This window comes from Aotus nancymaae, unplaced genomic scaffold (assembly GCF_030222135.1).
Source record: "Aotus nancymaae isolate 86718 unplaced genomic scaffold, 86718_ANA_hifiasm-v0.15.2.pri h1tg000089l, whole genome shotgun sequence".
Lineage (NCBI taxonomy): Eukaryota > Metazoa > Chordata > Mammalia > Primates > Aotidae > Aotus > Aotus nancymaae.
Genome location: NW_026988504.1, coordinates 6379039 through 6399386, shown reverse-complemented (window position 1 = coordinate 6399386; position 20348 = coordinate 6379039). Strand labels below are relative to the sequence as shown.

The 20348-nt window shown below is 42.8% G+C and overlaps 1 protein-coding gene across 5 annotated transcripts in view; it reads left to right on the top strand.

Moving 5' to 3' along the window:
* Positions 1 to 20348, top strand: part of MFSD11 (major facilitator superfamily domain containing 11) — a 40416-nt gene that overhangs the window by 5480 nt on the left and 14588 nt on the right. For 3 of the 5 annotated variants that reach the window (XM_064369672.1, XM_064369671.1, XM_064369670.1), the window contains exons 5-9: positions 102 to 181; positions 306 to 402; positions 1503 to 1561; positions 2114 to 2258; positions 8616 to 8656. In XM_064369672.1, the coding sequence (XP_064225742.1) occupies positions 102 to 181; positions 306 to 402; positions 1503 to 1561; positions 2114 to 2258; positions 8616 to 8656 (422 nt within the window). Of the gene's footprint in view, positions 1 to 61; positions 182 to 305; positions 403 to 1502; positions 1562 to 2113; positions 2259 to 8615; positions 8657 to 20348 lie in introns of all 5 variants that reach the window. The other 2 variants (XM_064369674.1, XM_064369673.1) reach the window with 1 other exon arrangement.

Below are 20348 nucleotides of genomic sequence, written 5' to 3'. Positions count from 1 at the left end.
TTTTAAAAGAAGAGAATCTCAGAACTGATTCCTGGAAGGCATAATTGGCATTTTATTTCAGGTGTCGTTTGACTATAATACCTTGACCTGTTATATTTTAGCATGTACATTGCCGTTTTTATCCAGCCTTTCCCATGGTCCTTCTACACAGCCTCTGTTTTCATTGGAATTGCAGCTGCTGGTAAGTGTTTTGATTTTTAACTTCTCTGTTTTCTTTTCTGGGGCCTAAAGGTATCATTTGTGTGTTTGGTATGTAATGCTAAGTGAATGGCTTTCCCTTGATAAACTTTTGGTCTGAATTTTAGTGCTTTGGACAGCACAAGGAAACTGCCTGACAATAAATTCCGATGAGCACACCATTGGGAGAAACAGTGGGATTTTCTGGGCACTCCTGCAGTCTAGGTAATTATCTTTTTGAAGTTCAGTCTTACCTTTGATTTTGTTTTTGTCATGCCATTTTTTAGGTCTTTGGTTGACAATTTGGATCTTCCATGTTACGTTACTTAAGTTCTAGTTGAATGTGATATGATTCAAAATTTTATAGAATCACGACTGGGTATGGTGGCTCACTAGCTACCCAGGACTACTTATACCAATACTGAATATAGCATTAACGTTTTCTTAAGAAGAAAGCAAAACCAGCCATTCTGCTGTTGACTGTTGCATTTCAGGAATCTTTCCTGAGGAATTACCCTCATGAATTATGCCTCAAATTTTGGCCTTGACAAGGCTTAACAGATGCAAATGTTGCATTTTAAGGGGTTGTATATTAAGAAACTCTAGTGTACGTGAATGATTATTTTTCTAGAAAAGTATGCTAAAGAAAGTATTTGATTAGATGCAGATAACTAAATCATGGATTTTTAGAAATAGATTCTTTAAAATTTAGCTTAAGCTTGTTTCCAGGGAGTCATTTCCAGAGTTGCAATAAATCACATGTTTCAAAGTGAGTCAAGTCTTCTCTGAAGGGTGCCTCTGAATCAGGTTACTGTCACATGGAAGGAAACTGAATTCCATTTGAGTCAGTTAAGTTTATCAGAGTCCAGATGAGTTGATACTTTTAAATGACCCAGCACAGGTATATACTTTAAAAATGACCTCCTGCTGGGCACAGGGGCTCACACCTGTAATCCCAGCAGTTTGGGAGGCCGAGGCATGTGGGTCATGAAGACAGGGGTTTGAGACCAGCCTGACCAACATGGTGAAACCCTGTCTCTACTAAAACTACAAATATTAGCCGGGCGTGGTGGCGGGCGCCTGTAATCTCAGCTACTGGGGAGGCTGAGGCAGGAGAATCTCTTGAAACCAGAATACAGAGGTTGTAGTGAGCCACGATCACGCCACTGCACTCCAGCCTGGGCGACAGAGGGAGACTCAGTCTCAAAAAGAAAAATTGTGTTCTTCTCTCTGTCTTGCAACAAATAATAGGAATAATTATTTTCTAAAAACCTTAAATATTAAAATAATTTCCCAACATCCTATCCTCCCTTTTCTTCCCCCAGCTTGTTCTTTGGAAATCTCTACATATATTTTGCCTGGCAAGGGAAAACTCAGATATCAGGTTTGTTTTATTCACTTTGCTTTATTCAGATATGTTCAAAGCATAATAGGAGTTATACAGAAATACTCATTATTGCTTTATTCAAGCATTGTTCTCATGAACATCTCAAGTTCTCTCAGACTTTAGCTTTTCATAAGCCTTTTCCTTGGTTTATATTATTAAACTAGGTTATAGTTTATGCCTAAGCTTTAAGTGGCATCCAAAGTATAAGGGAAGGTTATGCTGTGCACGAGCATACACGTGTACTGAGTACGAGTATACAGTTGTCAGAAGAAGACTTGAATGCTCAGTCATTTTGTCTGTACCCTTCTTTGACTAAAAGAAGGCGATTAAGCTCTTGTGCTGTTTTTCTTTGGCTTATTCATGTTTCTCTAACTGAAAGACAAAGGTGGAGGTATCCTGTTTATCTCCTTGTCCTGAGTTTTGACTGATGGATTAAAGTGAAAATGTAACAAGGAAGGGTGTTGACAGTTATAAGCAACCCTTGCACTCTGACACTAATTCTGGAATTGTTTGGTCGATACTATCTAGTTTCTTCTTTTTTCTCCTTAGAGAGTGACCGAAGAACAGTGTTTATTGCCCTAACAGTGATTAGCCTTGTGGGGACAGTTCTGTTCTTTCTCATTCGGAAACCAGATTCTGAAAATGTCCTAGGAGAAGATGAATCTTCTGATGATCAGGACATGGAAGTCAACGAGTAAGATGTTGGAAACATTCCGCTTTATTTTAAAATAGATTTGCGTAGCTCTAGTGTAGAGACTACCAACCTATTTAGCCCTAACTGATAGCCAGTACTCTCTGTAGGTTACCACAGGCAAGAAAAGGAAGAAAATAAAGGAGGAACTGCGAGGGAGGAAGAAAAACGGTTACCAGCCGGGCGCGGTGGCTCACGCCTGTAATCCCAGCACTTTGGGAGGCCGAGGCGGGTGGATCACGAGGTCAAGAGATCAAGACCATCGTGGTCAACATGGTGAAACCCCGTCTCTACTAAAAATACAAAAAATTAGCTGGGCATGGTGGCACGTGCCTGTAGTTCCAGCTACTCAGGAGGCTGAGGCAGGAGAATTGCCTGAACCCAGGAGGTGGAGGTTGCGGTGAGCCAAGATTGCGCCATTGCACTCCAGCCTGGGTAACAACAGCGAAACTCTGTCTCCAAAAAAAAAAGAAAAAAGGTTACCAGAGGAAGGGAGGTGGTGAAAAGGTGCACAGGGGATTTGAGTCTATTCCTGGCCTTGCCACTGCTCTGTGTGTGTGACCCTGGACAGTGGCAGCAATCCCTATCACGTCTCTAGGCCTCAGCTTTCTCACTCAATCCATATGTTTTCATGGGCAAGGAAATAGAAGGCAGTATTGACCTTGGTTACTGTTTCTGTGATCCAGCTCTAAAGTTTTCCTGTTCTTGTGGTATGAGTGAGTGGCAGGGCTAGTGATGGTTGTCACAGATGAACCTTGGTTATAACTAGGCTGTTGCTTACAGCATCCAGCTCTTGAACTAACTTACACAGGTGGTTTTCCCCATAGTAGTCCAAATGGGAGAATGAGTATACAGCCCTGTGTTTTCTAAAAATTACCTGAGCACATTTCAGTTGCAGGTGACACTGTGTAAGCATGACAGGTAAGTGATCTGCAGTATCATTCAGATTTGAGGAAGGAGAGATGAGAAGTTAATCTCTGCCACACGTGTTTTGCTTTGTTTGTGAATTGATAAATTGTAGAGACTGCCTTACAGCATTTTATCTATTGTTAAAACTTTTGCATTGAGCATCCCATTCTGACTTGTAATCCAGAAAGGGCCTAAAATTCTCCAGTCATAGGAGCATTAGATGCCCAGGATTTGCAGTAAGTTTGTGTAAAGCAGAAACGAGGCGGTGCTTTGGTCTGGATATGCTGCCATGCCCCGCCTTCTTGCTCTTTAATGTGCTTAACAGATCCTGGGTTTTGTACAAATTGAAGGCTTGTGGCAGCCCTGCATTGAGCAAGTCTGTCGCTGCCACTTTTCCAACAGCATGTGCTTTCTTTGTGTCTCTCTGTTCACATTTTGGTAATTCTCACAATACTTCAAACTTTTTCATTATTATAATGTCTCTCATGGTGATCTGTGATCAGTAATCTTTGATTACTGATTGCAATTGTTTTGGGACACCACAAACCGCATCCATATAAGGTGGTGAACTTAATTGATAAATGTTGTGTGTGTTCTGACGGTTCCACTGCAGGCCATTCCCCTGTCTGTCTCTGTCTTCTCCTGAGACACAACAATATTGAAATTAGGCCAATTAATGACCCTACAATGGCCTCTATGTGTTAAAGTGAAAGGAAGAGATGCCTCTCACTATTTATTTATTTATTTATTTATTTAGAGATGGAGTCTTGCTCTGTCACCCAGGCTGGAGAGCAGTGGCCCAATCTCGGCTCACTGCAACCTCTGCCTCCTGGGTTCAAGCAATTCTCCTGCCTCAGCCTCTCAAGTAGCTGGAATTACAGGTGCCCGCCACCACGCCCGGCTAATGACTAATCAAGAAATGGCTAAGCTTAGCAAGGAAGACGTATAGAAAGCTGAGATAGGCGAAAGCTGAGATAGCCAAAAGCTATGCCTCTTGTGCCAAACAGCCAAGTTGTGAATGGAAAGGAGAAGTTTTTGAAGGGAGTCAGAAGAGCTACTACTCCAGGGAACACATGAATGATAAGAAAGCAAAACATCCTTATTGCTGATAGAGAAAGTTTTAGTGGTTTGGATAGAAGATAAACCAGCCACAACATTTTCTGAAGCCTAATCCACAGCAAGGTCCTCTCTTCAATTCTGTGAAGGCTGAGAGACGTGAGGAATCTTTAGAAGAAAAATTTGAAGCTAGCAGAAGTTGGTTCATGAGGATCAAGGGAAGAAACCATCTCCATGACATAAAAGTGCAAGGTGAAACAGCAAGTGCTGATAGAGAAGCTGCAGCAAGTTATCCAGAAGATCTGGCTATTAAAATGGACAAAGGTAGCTGCACTAAACAACAGGTTTTCAATGTAGACCAGACAGTCTTACATTAAAAGATGCCATCTAGAAATTTTATAGTTAGAGAGAAGTTAACGCCTATCTTCAAATCTTCAAAGAACAGGCCGACTCTTGTTAAGGGCTAATGCAGCTAATGACTTTAAGTTGAAGCCAGTGCTTGTTTAGCATTCCAGAAATCCTGTGGCCCTTAAGAATCAAGCTACTCTGCCTGGTCTCTAGAAATGGAATGACAAAGCCTGGATGGAAGCACATTTGTTTACAGCATTATTTATTGAAAAAAAAAAAAAAAAAATATATATATATATATATATATATAGAGAGAGAGAGAGAGAGAGAGAGAGAGAGAGAGAGAGAGAGAGAGACAGAGACAGAGACAGAGACAGAATCTTACCCTTTTGCCCAGGCTGGAGTGTGTTGGTATGATCTCAGCTCACTGCAACCTCCACTTTCTGGGTTCAGGCTATTCTCCTGCCTCAACCTCCCAAGTAGCTGAGACTACAGATGTGCACCACCATGCCCAGCTAATTTTTGTATTTTTCGTAGAGATAGGGTTTTACCATGTTAGCCAGGCTGGTCTCAAACTCTTAACCTCAGGCAATCTGCCCACCTCAGCCTCCCAAAGTGCCGAGATTACAGGAGTGAGCTACCACGCCTGGCCTGGTTTAGTGAATATTTTAAGCCCACTGTTGAGACCTACTGCTCAGAAGAAAAGACTCAAAATATTACCGCTCATTGATAATGTACCTAGTCAGCCAACTGCTTTGTTGGAGGTGTACAAGGAGATGAATGTTGTTTTCATGCCTCCTAATACAACCTTTGTTCTGTAGCTTTCAACTATTTTTTTTTTTTTTTTTTTTTTTTTGAGATGAAGTCTTGCTCTGTCACCCAGGCTGGAATGCAGTGGTGTGATCTCGGCTCACTGCAACCTCTGCCTCCTGGGTTCAAGAGATTCTCTTGCCTCACCCTCCTCAGTAGCTGGGATTACAGGTGTGTGCTCCCATGCATGGCTAATTTCAACTTTCAAGTCTTATTATTTAAGAATATATTTCATGAGGATAGCTGCCATAGATAATGATTCCTCAGGTCTAGGCAAAGTAAATTGTAAACCTTCTGAGAAGGATTCGTCATTCTAGATAGGTCCCATTAGGAACATCTGTGGCTGGGACCAGGCACAGTAGCTCACACCTGTAATTCTAACACTTTAGGAGGCCGAGGCAGGTGGATTGTTTGAGCTCAGGAGTTTGAGACCAGCCTGGGCAACATGGTGAAACATTTTCTTTTAAAGCACAAACCAGTAGTTATTGGAGAAGGAGTCTGTGAAGATGCATACCACAAATTCAACAAAAACTGAGCCCCATTCCATCAGCACATGTTTGGTGTTGGTCCTAGAGGACAAATGCCCCCCGTCCCTGTTTTCAAGAAACTGCCAGTTTGGGGAGGTGGATGAAGGGTTCTGTAACTTGAGCAAGCACACTTCTAGAAATACTGCTCAGCCTTTGTAGCATTCTCTCTTCCTGAATCATCTCCTAAATTTGGAGGTTCTGTGTCTTTGTTCTACAAATAGCACTGACTTGTGGCAGCCCTCTTCTGTGCCTGAGGAATATGGGAGTGAAGAAGACAGATAAGTCCCTGTTCTTACAGGACTTAATTTTAGAAGGAGTGGTAGACAGTACACATGTAAGAAAATAGCAAAGTGAATGTTAGGAAGACTGAAAGGGGGACAGTGCGGTGGAGAGTAGGGTGGCTCCCTGAGACCTGCCTAGTGAGACATGAAGGTCAGCGGGTGGCCTTGGCCAAAGCCGGGCAGTGGGAAGGGTGTGGTGGGCTCTGGACTCCAAGAAGGAAGTAGATGCAGTAGGCAGGGTCAGATTATGTAAGCCAAGGTAAGGAGGTTTGCGTTTTCTTCTTAGTGTGATTAGAAGCTGTTGAGGGTATAGTAGAATAATTTTTTTTTTTAATGAGGAAATACTTGGAGAAATGAAGTCACTTGTCTAAAATCACATGACTAATTAGTGGCAAAGCCAGGCCTCTGACTTTAAAGCCCTTGTTTCAACCAGTAGATCATTGTGTGTCCCAGCCTTGTCACAAGGAGGGCATTCATGGTTCTGAAGAGTTTTATTGAATATGATTCTGGTATAATTAAAAACTTATTTCTCAAAAGGAATTATGAAAGGAAATGTCTTCTTTATTAACATTGCAGATGTATAAAAGCACACGGTATCAATAAGAACTCTGCCGTCAGGATCGTTGTAGCTTAGGCATGTTGTTGCTCAGTCCTCAGATAGCTGCAGTTGCTCCGTATATCACATTTTATAGCCCACTTCCATTTCCCATTGCAGAGAAAATGAGGCATAGGATGTACAGTGATCTAATGTTAGGTACTTCCTTGACTTCATCAGTCTTGGTGGATGAATAAGAAAAATATGTTTTAAGCTTTGGAGCATGATTTCAAGCATTCTGTAGTGTTTCGGCAGCAGTCTTGGTAAGCTGGAAAAGTCAGGGATTTTTTTTTTTTTTTTGAAATGGAGTCTCGCCCAGGCAGGAGTGCAGTGGCCAGATATCAGCTCACTGCAACCTCCACCTCCCAGATTCAAGTGATTCTCATGTCTCAGCCTCCTGAGTAGCTGGGATTACAGGGGTGTGCCACCACACCCAGCTAATTTTTGAAATATTTTTAGTAGAGACGGGGTTTCGCAGTGTTGGCCAGGCTGGTCTCAAACTCCTGACCTCAAGTAATCCGCCCTCAAGTGATCAGCTTGCCTCGGGCTCCCAGAGTGTTGGGATTCCAGGCATGAGCCACCTTGCCCTGCCCAAGCCAGTGATTTGACCTGCCTTGTATGGATAAATGAAATTACAGGTTGCGATGAAAACCCACCTCTCTTAGCAGGGCAAGAGATAGGTATGGATCCTTACCTTGGAAATGTTCCTGAGGTAAATATTACTATAGATTGAAAAATAACCTTCCCTTTTAAAACCTGAGATTTGATGCCACTGTTGGTATAAAAACATGTAACATATAAACATCTTGTCACACGTTGGTTACAGGATATCCAGTTCCCAAAAACACCTCATCAGAAAGCACATAGCGATCATCACCTGTCAGTGCTTGAATTTTGATGGGAAGCCAATCGAGAGTTCAGTACCTGCCAAAGTCTCTTGGTTCTCAATACCCAAACAGTCATAGCAGCAAGGACATGAATGAAAGCTAACTTTAAGAAAGCCTTCATGATCCACATCCAAAGCAACCGCCTCTCAGGATGCAGACAGTAACAACAAACGTCTCTGATGAGTTTTAACGCCAAAGAACTTTTTCATAGTAAGGGTGGTGGAAAATCGAGCACTCACAGATTATTTCTACAGTTTGTAGGTAACAGGATAGGTCAGGTGTGGTGGCTCATGCCTGTAATCTCAGTACTTTGGGATGCTGAGGCAGGTGGGTCACTTGAGCTCAGGAGTTCAAGACCAGCCTGGGCAACATGGTGAGGCCCCCACTTCTACCAAAACTACAAAAAATTAACTGGGTGTGGTGGTGCGCACTGTAATCCCAGCTACTCAGGAGGCTGAGATGGGAGGATCGCTGGTGGGAGGATCGCTTGAGTCTACAAGGTGGGGATGGCAGTGAGCCAAGATCACATTGCTGCACTCCAGCCTGGGAAACTGAAGAGACCCTATCTCAAAAAAAAACAAAAAAACAAAAAACAAAAAGCAAAAAAACAAAAAAACAAAAGCAACAGGATAAAGGGTATTGCTGTACTGCCTGAAGTATTACTGAGAAAGATGTGCGTAAACATGTACAATAAGTGTAATCTGAAAGAATCGTCTTCCATAGTTAATAGAGAGGCACCCAGGTGGGACTTTAAACACCTGGAGCAAGGGCGTGGCCATGAAGGGACACCTGGGGCAAGGAGCTTTCCGGTCACTGGAAATGTACCTCAGACCTGGTAGAAGACAGGGTTTTTACAGACTTAAATGAAAATGTGATCATATTTTTGTTCTTTCCTTTTTTTTTTATTTTCAAAAGGAAAAATACTTTATTTTATTTTATGTTTTCAGGTCTGCCCAGAACAATCTGACAAAGGCAGTAGATGCTTTTAGTAAGTATTTTCTGTATCTGAAATCCAACAACTGTTCAGGAACAGCTTCAGCATTTGCCTTTCCCCTTTTCCCTGGTAACTTTGGATTGATGACACCCCAGGGTTTGCATTTTTCCAGGTATGCTGCTCTGAAATATATTGGTCTTCCTTATAAACATCTCTCTAACATGGGGGTTGTGAGGGATGGATGATGATATGACTGTCCACCCACCCAGGTGTGTGAGGGAGGCGGGACGAGGCTGCAGAGCAGTCAGGTTCTCCCTAGAGTTGAGAGTTTCCTGGGATTTTTGCAGGGTAATTAGGAGCAGATTGTGGCTAGGTGTGGTGGCACATGCCTGTAATCCCAGCACTTTCGGAGGCCGAGCTAGGCGGATCACCTGAGGTCAGGAGTTCGAGAACAGCCTGGCTAACATGGCGAAACCCCGTCTCTACTAAAAGTACAAAGATTAGCTGGGCGTGGTGGCATGTGTCTGTAGTCCCAGCTACTCAGGAGGCTGAGGCAGGAGAATCTCTTGAACTGAGATTGCACCACTACATTCCAGCATGGGTGACAGAGGGAGACTCCATCTCAAAAAAAAAAGCAGATTGCTTGCTACTCCTTGGAGCAAAGCAGTAACTCCAGCGGCCTAAAAGGTAGTAAGAACAATCATGTTCATACATTGAGAAGTCTTCCTGGCCAAAGACTCTGCTGAATTCTTTATGGGTTTTTTTTTCTTCCTGACAACTTCATAACATTCTTGGAGTGTCTTTATGGTTTTTTGTTTTCTTTTGTTTTGGTTTGGATTTTTTGAGACAGAGTCTTATGATCTGCCCACCTCGGCCTCCCAAAGCACTGGGATTACAGGCGTGAGCCACCACACCCAGCCTATGTTTTTCATTCTATGTAATTCTCATAATTCTATGAGTATTATATAATGTATACCTATCATTGTCTCAGTTTTATAGAACAGAAAACTGAGGCTTAGAGAAGTAATTTAGGGGCCAGGCACGGTGGCTCACGCCTGTAATCCCAGCACTTTGGGAGGCTGAGGTGGGTGGATCACTTGAGATCAGGAGTTCGAGACCAGCATGGCCAACATGGCAGTACCCCGTCTCTACTAAAAATACAAAATTAGGCGTGGTGGCGTGCACCTGTGGTCCTAGTTACTCGGAATACTGAGGCAGGAGAATCACTTGAACCCAGGAGGCAGAAGTTGCAGTGAAATCATGCTACTGCACTCCAGCCTGGGAGACAGAGTCAGACTATCTCTCAAAAAAAAAAAAAAAAGGAAATTAAGTAATTTACCCAAGGTCAACTGGTTAGTAGGTGGCTGAGTTGAGATTTGAGTCAGATTCTCATAATTTCCTTCAGAAACTTTCAGTGAGTCCCTTTTGCTTCTGTGTAAGCCTCTCTCAGCTTCTTTGTCTTCCCAGGAGAGAGAATCTGACTGGTACAATTATTCTCCATAAGAGAGCAGCATTTTGGGGCCATGTGTGTTCATTAAGCCTATTGCAGGCTACAGGGCCTTTATGACATATGGCCCTTATGGCCCCAGAGTAGCTATGATTAGTTTGTAGGTTGCCTCAGGCTAGAGTGCAAATTCTTGATCTAATCAGCCATGGCCTGACTTAGATGACACAAATCATGTCAACTCTTGACCAGGAATGTCTGTAGCTTCTTTTTTTAGAAAGAGCCTATGGGCATGGGAGTCTGAGCCTTACACACATAGTATATTGTTTCAGGAATACATTCATAGTTTTATGTGTGTGTGTGTGTGTATATATATATAATGTGTATATACATACATAAAACAATATACTTGGTTGCTGTGAGCCAAGATCGCGCCACTGCACTCCAGCCTGGGTGGAGTGCAGTGGCGCGATCTTGGCTCACTGCAATCTCTACCTCCCGAGTTCAAGTGATTCGCCTGCTTCGGCCTCCGAAGTAGCTGAGAGTACAGGCATGTACCACCACACCCAGCTAATTTTTACATATTTTAGTAGAGACAGGGTTTCTCCATTTTGGCTAGGCTGATCTTGAACTCCTGACCTCAAGTGATCTGCTTGCCTCAGCCTCCCAGAGTGCTGGGATTATAGGCGTGAGCCACCACCCCTGGCCTGGGAATACATTCATAATTATAAATTGAGCTACACATTATAATTAAAAGGGGTATACTCTGACTCCCTTAGCAAGATAGGAGGTTATCACTATCAAAAGTGTGGCTTTCATCTTTGCAGGCCTAGAAACTTGTCTGTCGGAATACCCATTATTAGGCCAGGCGCAGTGGTTCACGCCTATAATCCCAGCACTTTGGGAGGCCTAGGTGGGAGGATCACTTGAGGACTGGCATTCAAGATCAGCCTGGCCAACATGGTGATACCCCATCTCTACTGAAAGTACAAAAATTAGCCAGGTGTGGTGGTGGGTGCCTGTAATCCCAGCTACTTGGAAGCTGAGGCAGGAGAATCTCTTGAGCCCAGGAGGTGGAGTTGCAGTGAGCCAAGATTGCACCATCGAATTCCAGCCTGGGTGACAGAGGGAGACTCCATCTCAAAAAAAAAAAACGAACAAAAAAAACCATTATTGATCACAGAGGCTGGAGGGGAAAAGGACTCAAGCTAAACTCATAGAAATTGCAATCTAACCATTTATGATGGCACTTAACCTTTTTTAGTGAGCCCTTTCATAGATCATTCCTTTTTGTTGCCAGCAGGCTAGAAAGCCACATTGGCTTACTTGGTGAGCTTGGAGTCATTAAAGGGAGGTGGGTGAGCTGGCTTATAGGATGGTGCCACTAGCCATGGTGAGGCTTGGTACAGCCTCCCTGCTCCATCATAGATGCCTCTCTGGCTGTCTGTTGATGTTAACCAGTTTCAGGACATCTCACCTAGATAGTTGGACAGTCTTTGCCTCAACTCTGACTGTAAAAGGAGGCACTGACACATTTTGGGCCACATGCTTTGCATTACAGAGCTGGTCAGTTAAGTGGTAGGATTGATTTGTTACAGGATATTGGGCCGTCAGGTTTGAATAGGAAGAAGGAAGGCAGCAGCCAAATAAGGTACGGCACATAGAGTACTTTAGGGAAAGTAGGCTTAGGTCAGTTCCTGGGCAATTGGGGTGCAAAAGGAGGTTGTGAGGTGGCGAGGGAGCCAGAGGCACAGGGAGAGAGGGAGTGAATGGCAAGGCTTCATGTGGCCTGTGTGTGGCTGTGGCCAGTGCGTGGCCAGTGCTTCATTTCTTGATTAATCATGACATTCCTGTGGTCGGGGCTATGATGGATGTTGTACAGAGAAGATTCCTACATACTATCTAGTATTGTTTTTTTAAGAGACGGGGTCTCGCTATGTTGCCCAGGCTGGAGCGCAGTGGCTGTTCACAGGTACGATCCCACTACAGATCTGCATGGAAGTTTTGACCTGCTCCATTTGTGACCTGGGCCGGTTCACCCCTCCTTAGGCAACCTGGTGGTCTCGTGCTCCCGGGAGGTCACCATATTGATGCTGAACTTAGTGCAGACACCTGATCGGCATAGCGCACTACAGCCCAGAACTCCTGGGCTCAAGAGATCCTCCAGCCTCAGCCTCCCAAGTAGCTGGGACTACAGGCACATGCCACTGCGCCCGGCTCCTACATACTATCTAAAAGCAGTTAATTCCTGAACTGAATTTATACTTTTAATGTGCTTCTCAAATATGTCTGAAAAGTTTTTAAACATTTATTTTTTGATTTTGAGGAAACAATGCTAAAGTTCATCAATGTCTGAAAATAGCCAGGAAAATGTTCTCAAAGGAGGCAAGAGACTTATCCTCGTAAACACAACACCTATTATGGATTCATTTGCAAACACCAGAATAGCAAGACCAATGAAACAAAGTCTAGAATCAGGTGCATGCTCATATAGGAATATAGGCTATAAAACAAGTGAGTCTTAAGCAAGGCTAGATAGCTGACTGCTTAGAAAAATACGTAGATCCATACTTTATATTAAAACTTCCGATAGATTAAAGGTTAAATGTAGAATGAAACTATAAAAGTAATTGAGGCCGGGTACAGTGGCTCATGCCTGTAATTCCAGCACTTTGGGAAGCCAGGATGGTGGGTGGATTGCTTGAGCCCAGGAGTTCAAGACCAGTCTGGGCAACATGGTGCATCTCTCTCTCTACAAAAAATATGAAAATAGCCAAGTGTTCAGGTGTGCACTTGCAGCCCCAGCTACTTGGAAGGCTGAGGTGGAAGGATTGCTTGAGCTCGGGAGGTTGAGGCTGCAGTAAGTGGTATTGGTGCCACTGCACTCCAGCCTGGACACAGAGTAAGACCAGGTCTCAGAAAAAAAAAAGAAAGTATTTGAAGAAATAAATGTAAAATTTCGGTTAACACAACCTAACAAACTTAAAAGGAAAATCTTGGGAAAATATTTGCAATATGTGATAAAGAGCTGTTATGAGCATAAACACTGGTAGAAAATAGGCGTTTTACAAATATGGAAAAAATCGTTATAACTTAAGTATAATTGACCCTTGAACAATGTGGGGCATGGACACTCCATTCCACACCACCCAGCCCCCACACACAGTTGAAAATCCACATATAATTTTTCACTCCCCCAAAACTTAACTAAGCTCACTGTTCACTAGAAGCCTTACTGATAACATAAACAGTTGACTAATGTATGTTTTGGGCCAGGTGCAGTGGCTCATACCAATAATCCCAGCACTTTGGGAGGTGGGCGGATCACTTGAGCTCAGGAGTTCGAGACTAGCCTGAGCAACATAGTGACACCTTATCTCTACTAAAAATTAAAAGAAAAAAAATTAGCTGGGCCTGGTGGTACATCCTAGCTATTAATACTTGGAAGGCTGAGGCAGGAGGATCAGTTGAGCCTGGGAGACTGAGGCTGTAGTGAGCTATGATCATACCACTACATTCTAGCCTGGGTGACAGAGCAAGACCCTGTCTCAAAAAAACAAAACAAAACAAAAAACCCATATGTTTCTTTTTCTTTTTTTTTGAGATGGACTCTCAGTCTGTCATCCAGGCTGGAGAACAGTGGTGCGACCTCAGCTCACTACAATCTCTGCCTCCTGGGTTCAGTTGATTTTCCTGCTTCAGTCTCCTGAGTAGCTGGGATTATAGGTGCCTGCCACCAAGCCTAGCTAATTTTTTTTTTTGAATTTTAAGTAGAGATGGGGTTTACCAGGCTGGTCTCAAACTCCCAACCTCAAGTGATCTGCCCACCTTGGCTTCCCAAAGTGCTGGGATTATAGGCGTGAGCCATGCATATTTTATATGCATATTATATACTGTAGATTTAGAATAAAGTAAGCTAGAGAAAAGAAAATACTAAGAAAATCATAAGGAGGCCAGGTGTGGTGGCTCATGCTTGTAATCCCAGCACTTTGGGAGGCTGAGGCGGGCAGATCACCTGAGGTCAGGAGTTCAAGACCAGCCTGGCCAACATGGTGAAACCCTGTCTCTACTAAAAATACAAAAATTAGCCGGGCATGATGGTGGGCGCCTATAATCCCAGCTACTTAGGTGGCCGAGGCAAGAGAATTGCTTGAACCAGGGTGCGGGGGTGGATTGGAGTGAGCTGTGCCACTTTACTCCAGCCTGGGCAAAAGAGAGAAACTCTGTCTCAAAAAAAAAAAAAAAGAAAAGAAAAGAAAGAAAATCGTAAGGAAGAGAAACTGTTTTTACTCTTTGTTGAGTGGAAGTGGATCATCTGGATCTTCATCCTCATTGTCACATTGAGAAGGAAGAGGAGGGAGGGGTTGGTCTTGCTGTCTAAGGGGTAGCAGAGGTAGAAGAGAGTCAGCACAGAAGTGGACCCCTGAAGTTCAAACCCATGTTGTTAAAGGGTCAACTATGTAAGAAGTGCAAATTAGAAATAGTTTTCTTTTCTTTTTCTTTTTTTTTTTGAGACAGAGTCTTGGGAGTTCTGCTCTTATCACCCAGGCTGGAGTGCAGTGGTACAATCTTGGCTCACTGCAACCTCTGCCTCTTGGGTTCAAGGGATTCCTCTGCCTCAGCCTCCTGAGTAGCTGGGATTACAGGTGTATTCCACCACACTTGGCTAATTTTTGTATTTTTAGTAGAGATGGGGTTTCGTTATATTTGCCAGGCTGGTCTTGAACTCCTGACCTCAGGTGACCCATCCACCTTGGCCTTCCAAAGTGCTGGGATTACAGGCGTGAGCCACTGTGCTTGGCCAGAAAGTTTCTGTCAGATTTCAGAAGCTAAACCATAATTCTCAATATTTTGGGTGGGGGAGGCAGGCAGGGGCAGGTAATGACATACGTAAGACCACATTGCTGATATGTACTTGTATTACTTTATAAAAAGTGATGTGTCGGCTGGGCGAGGTGTCTCACGCCTGTAATCCCAGCACTTGGGAGGCTGAGGTGGGCATATCACCTGAGATCAGGGGTTCAAGACCAGCCTGATCAATATGGTGAAACCCTGTCTCTACTAAAAATACAAAAATTACTTGGGTGTGGTGGCAGGCGCCTGTAGTCCCAGCTACTCGGGAGGCTGAGACAGAAGAATTGCTTGAACAGATGTTGCAGTGAGCTGAGATCATGCCACTGCACTCCAGCCTGGGTGACAGCAAGACTCCATCTCAAAAAAATAAAATAAAATAAATAAATAGAAAGTGATGTGTCACTAGATATTAAAAGCAATAAAAATGTTTATAACCTTTGCCCCAGTGGAATAACTAATTTCACTAATAAGATTATCCTCAGGAAATAATTAAATATTGTGGGAAGATCTAGCTACTCAGATGTTTTTACTAGTGAGATACTAGAAATAATTTAAGTATTCAACTGTGAGATATTAGTACATCTATATAATAGGTTACCCTAGCCATAAAAAATGATCTCTGTGAATGTACAAAATATTTTACTGTATATTATGTGAAAACAAATGATAGAGTATATGTACTAGAATTTGTTTTTGTAAAAAGTGCACAGAAAATGTCTGGAAGGAGATTCATTAAGGTGTTAGATTCTGTTTTTTTAAATTGAGATATAATTCATATACCATCTGATTCACCCATTTAATCAATTTAAAGAACTCATTGCAGGCCGGGCGCGGAGGCTCAAGCCTGTAATCCCAAAACTTTGGGAGGCCAAGGCGGGTGGATCACGAGGTCAAGAGATTGAGACCATCCTGGTCAACATGGTGAAACCCCGTCTTTACTAAAAATACAAAAAATTAGCTGGGCATGGTGGCGCGTGCCTGTAATCCCAGCTACTCAGGAGGCTGAGGCAGGAGAATTGCCTGAACCCAGGAGGCGGAGGTTGTGGTGAGCCGAGATCGCGCCATTGCACTCCAGCCTGGGTAACAAGAGCGACACTCCGTCTCAAAATAAATAAATAAATAAATAAATAAAGAATTCATTGCAAATTCAGTACAACTTATTACATTCACAGAGCTGTGTCACCATCACTCGATTTTAGAGCATTTTCCCTGTATACTTCTCTTTCCAGCCTCCTAATTCAGCCTCCTCAAGGCACTCCCACTTCTCCCCTTTCACCGCTACTTGCGGCCATTCCTCTACTTTCTGTCTGTACATTTGTCTATTCTGGACATCTTATGTCAGTAGAATCGTACAACATGTGGTCTTTTGTGCCTGGTTTCTTAAAAGAAACATAATGGTTTCAAGGCTCATTCATGTCACAGTATATTATAAAATTGGGGTCGTTCTATATTTTATGTATTATGAGTAATACCTGAAGTTCGTGTACAAGCTTTGGTGTGGATATGTTTTCAGATCTCTTAGATACACACCTAGGAATGGTGGAGTTGCTGGGTCATGTGGGATCTCACTGCTTAGTCTGCGGGGGAGCTGCCAGATTGTTGCACCACTTTACATTCCTACTAGCAGGGGATGAGAGCGCCAGTGTTTCCACGTGCTTGCAGTTATTTTCCGGTGGTGGTTTTATTTTTGGTTATAGCCATCCTAGTGGGTGTGAAATGGTGTCTCATTGTGGTATATTTATATACATTTTTGTTTGTTTTCCTGATCTAAAGTGATCCACCTGCCTCGGCCTCCCAAAGTGTTAGGATTACAGGTGTGAGTCACCATGTCCAGCCCTAGTTACATCCTTTGCCCATTTTTAAATTTTAAATTGGATTCTGTTTTTATTAATGAGTTGTAAGAATTTATTATATATTCTAGATAAAAGTTCCATATATATGATTTACAAATATTTTCTCCCATTTTGTTTCAGCAAGCACTCTAGGAAAACAAACAAGTGTTTTCACCTGTTCTATAGATTGATTTTTCATTTTCTTTCTTTCTTTTCTTTCTTTTTTTGTTTTTTTTTGGAGATGGAGTCTCGCTCTGTCACCCAGGCTGGAGTACAGTGCCATGATCTTGGCTCACTGCGACCTTCACCTCCCAGGTTCAAGCAGTTCTGCCTCAGCCTCCCAAGTAGCTGGGACTATAGGCACATGTTGCCACATCTGGCTGAGTTTCTGTATTTTAATTGTGGTTTCACCGTATTGCTCAGGCTGGTCTTGAACTCTGAGCTCAGGCAATCCACCCACCTTGGCCTCCCAAAGAGCTAGGATTACACAGGCGTGAGCCACCGCACCTGACCCGACTTTTCAATTTCTTGATGGTATCTTTTGAAGCACAAAACTTAAAAAAAGAATTCCCCAACTTCATCGAGGTATAACTGACAAAATAGGCATATATTTATGATGTACAATGTGTTTTTGTTTTGTTTTGGGGTTTTTTGTTTCTTTTTTAGACAGAATCTTTTTCTGTCACCTAGGCTGGAGTACAGTGGCACAATCTCAGCTCACTGCAACCTCTGCCTCCTGGGTTCAAGTGATTCTGGTGCCTCAGCTTCCCGAGTAGCTGGGATTACAGGGATTTAGCGCCATGCCAAGCTAATTTTTTTGTATTTTTTCTTTTAATTTTTTTTTTCCTTTTAATTTTTATTTACACAGTATCCAGGAAATTTTGTGTGTGTGTGTTTTCAGTAGAGATGGGATTTTATCATGTTGGCCAGGCTAGTCTTGAACTCCAGCCCTCAAGCAATACGCCTGCCTCCCCAAGTTCTGGGATTTACAGGCGTGAGCCCCGGTGCCCAGCCACATGTTTTGGTATATATATACATTGTGAAATGATGGCCACACTCAAGCTAGTTAACATATTCATCACCTCACATAGTTATTTTTTTTATGTGTGTAATGAGAACATTTAAGATCTACTTTCCAACCAAATTTCAGGTATACAATAGAGTGTTATTAACTATCAGTACCAACTTGTACATTAGATCCCCAGAACTCACTCATCCTGCCTAACAGAAACTTTGTACTCCCTAACCAGCATCTCTCTATTTCCCCCACTCTCCAGCCCCGGCAGCCACTATGCTACTCTCTGCTTCTATGAGTTTGACTTTTTAATATTCCACATATAAGTAAGATTGTGCAGTATTTGTCTATGTCTGGCTTATTTCACTTAGTGTAATGCCCTCCAGGTTCATCCATGTTGCCCCAAACAGCAGGATTTTCTTTTATAAGGCTGAATAATATACCGTTGTGTATTCCACATTTTCTTTATTCATCTGTTGAAGGACACTTAGTTGTTGCCATGTCTTTGCTGTATGATTAATATACACACACATGGTAGTGCTGTAATGGACATGGGAGTGCAGCTGTTACTTTGAGATACTGCTTTCCTTTCCTTGGATATATGCCTAGAAGTGGACTTGCTGGATCATAACATATTTTTAGGTTTTTGAGGACCCTCCATGTTGTTTTACGTATTTGCTGTACCAATTTACATTCTCACCAATAACATACAAGGGTTCTCTTTTCTCCACATCCTCACCAACACTTGTTATCTTTTGTCTTTGTGACAATAGCCATCCTAACAGGTGTGAGGGGATATCTTACTGTGGCTTTGATAAGGTTTTTTTTTTTTTTTTTTTTTTTTGAGACAGAGTTTTGCTCCTGTTACCCAGGCTGGAGTGCAATGGCGCAATCTCTGCTCACCGCAACCTCCGCCTCCTGGGTTCAGGCAATTCTCCTGCCTCAGCCTCCTGAGTAGCTGGGATTACAGGCACGCGCCACCATGCCCAGCTAATTTTTTGTATTTTTAGTAGAGACAGGGTTTCACCATGTTGACCAGGATGGTCTCGATCTCTTGACCTCGTGATCCACCCGCCTCGGCCTCCCAAAGTGCTGGGATTACAGGCGTGAGCCACCGCGCCCGGCTTGATAAAGTTTTTAATTTCAATGTCTTCAATTTATTTAGTTTTTCTTTTATTGCGTGTACTTTTGATGTCCTGAGATTTTGCCTCACCCCAGCTCCCGAAAATTTACTCCTATATTTTCTTCTAAGAGTTTTTTTTTTTTTTAAATTTTAGCTCTTACATTTAGGTCTGTGATTCATTTTGAGTGAATTTTTGCATATGGTTTGAGATAGGAGTCCAACTTTATTCTTTTGCATGTCAATATCCTGTTGTAGTAGTGCCATTTCCAGAAAGGTGTTTCTTCTCCATTGAATCATGTTGTCACCTTTATAAAAAAGTCAGTTGACTGTAAATATAAATGTTTATCTCTAGATAGGCAGATACATCCTTATGCCATTACCAAGCTGTGTTGATTACTGTCTGTTTTGAAATCGGAAAATGTGAATCCACCAACTTTGTTACTTCTCAAGATTATTTTGGCTATTGTAGGTCCCTTGAATTTCTATGTAATTTTTCTTTTTTCTTTTTTTGAGACAGGGTCTTGATCTGTCACCCAAGGTGGAGTGCAGTGGCATGATCACAGCTCACTATAGCCTCAATCTCCTGGGCTCGAGTGATCTTCCCATCTCAGCCTCCCAAGTAGCTGCGACTACAGGTGTGCACCACCATGCCTGGCTAATTTTTGTAGTTTTTTGTACAGACTCGGTTTTGCCATGTCGCCCAAGTTGGTCTTGAACTCCTGAGCTCAAGCGATTCTCCCAACTCACCCTCCCAAATTGTTGGGCTTGTAGGCATGAGCCACCAGGCCTGGCCATGAATTTTAGGATCAATGTATTTCTGCAAATAGATTGATGGGTTTTTTAAAATAGACTTTATTTTTTAGAGCATTTTTATGTTCATAGCAAAACTGAGCAGAAAGTATACCGCTCTCGTATAGTCCCTACACCACACATCCAGAGCTTCCCTCTGTTACTCATGTTCCCCACCAGAGCACATTTGTTATAATGAGCTCACACTGACATGTCATTATCACCTAAAGACCATGGTTTACATTAGGATTCACTCTTGGTGTGGTACATTTTATGGGTTTGTACAAATATATGATGACATGCGTATGTCATTATAGTATCATACTAGATAATCTATTTTAGAGTTTCTTTTTGTTAGCTAAGTGTTCTGATTATTCTAAAATGAACATGTGGCCAGGCATAGTGGCTCATGCCTGTAATCCTAGCGCTTTGGGAGGCCGAGGTGGGTGGATCACCTGAGGTCAGGAGTTCAGGACCAGCCTGGCCAACATGGTGAAACTCCGTCTCTACTAAAAGTACAAAAAAATTAGCCAGGCATGGTGGTACGCGCCTATAATCCCAGCTGCTTGGGAGGCTTAGGCAAGAGAATTGCTTGAACCCGAGAGGCGAAGGCTGCAGTGAGCTGAGATTGTGCCACTGTACTCCGGCCTGGGTGACAGAGTGAGACTCCATCTCAAAAAATAAATAAA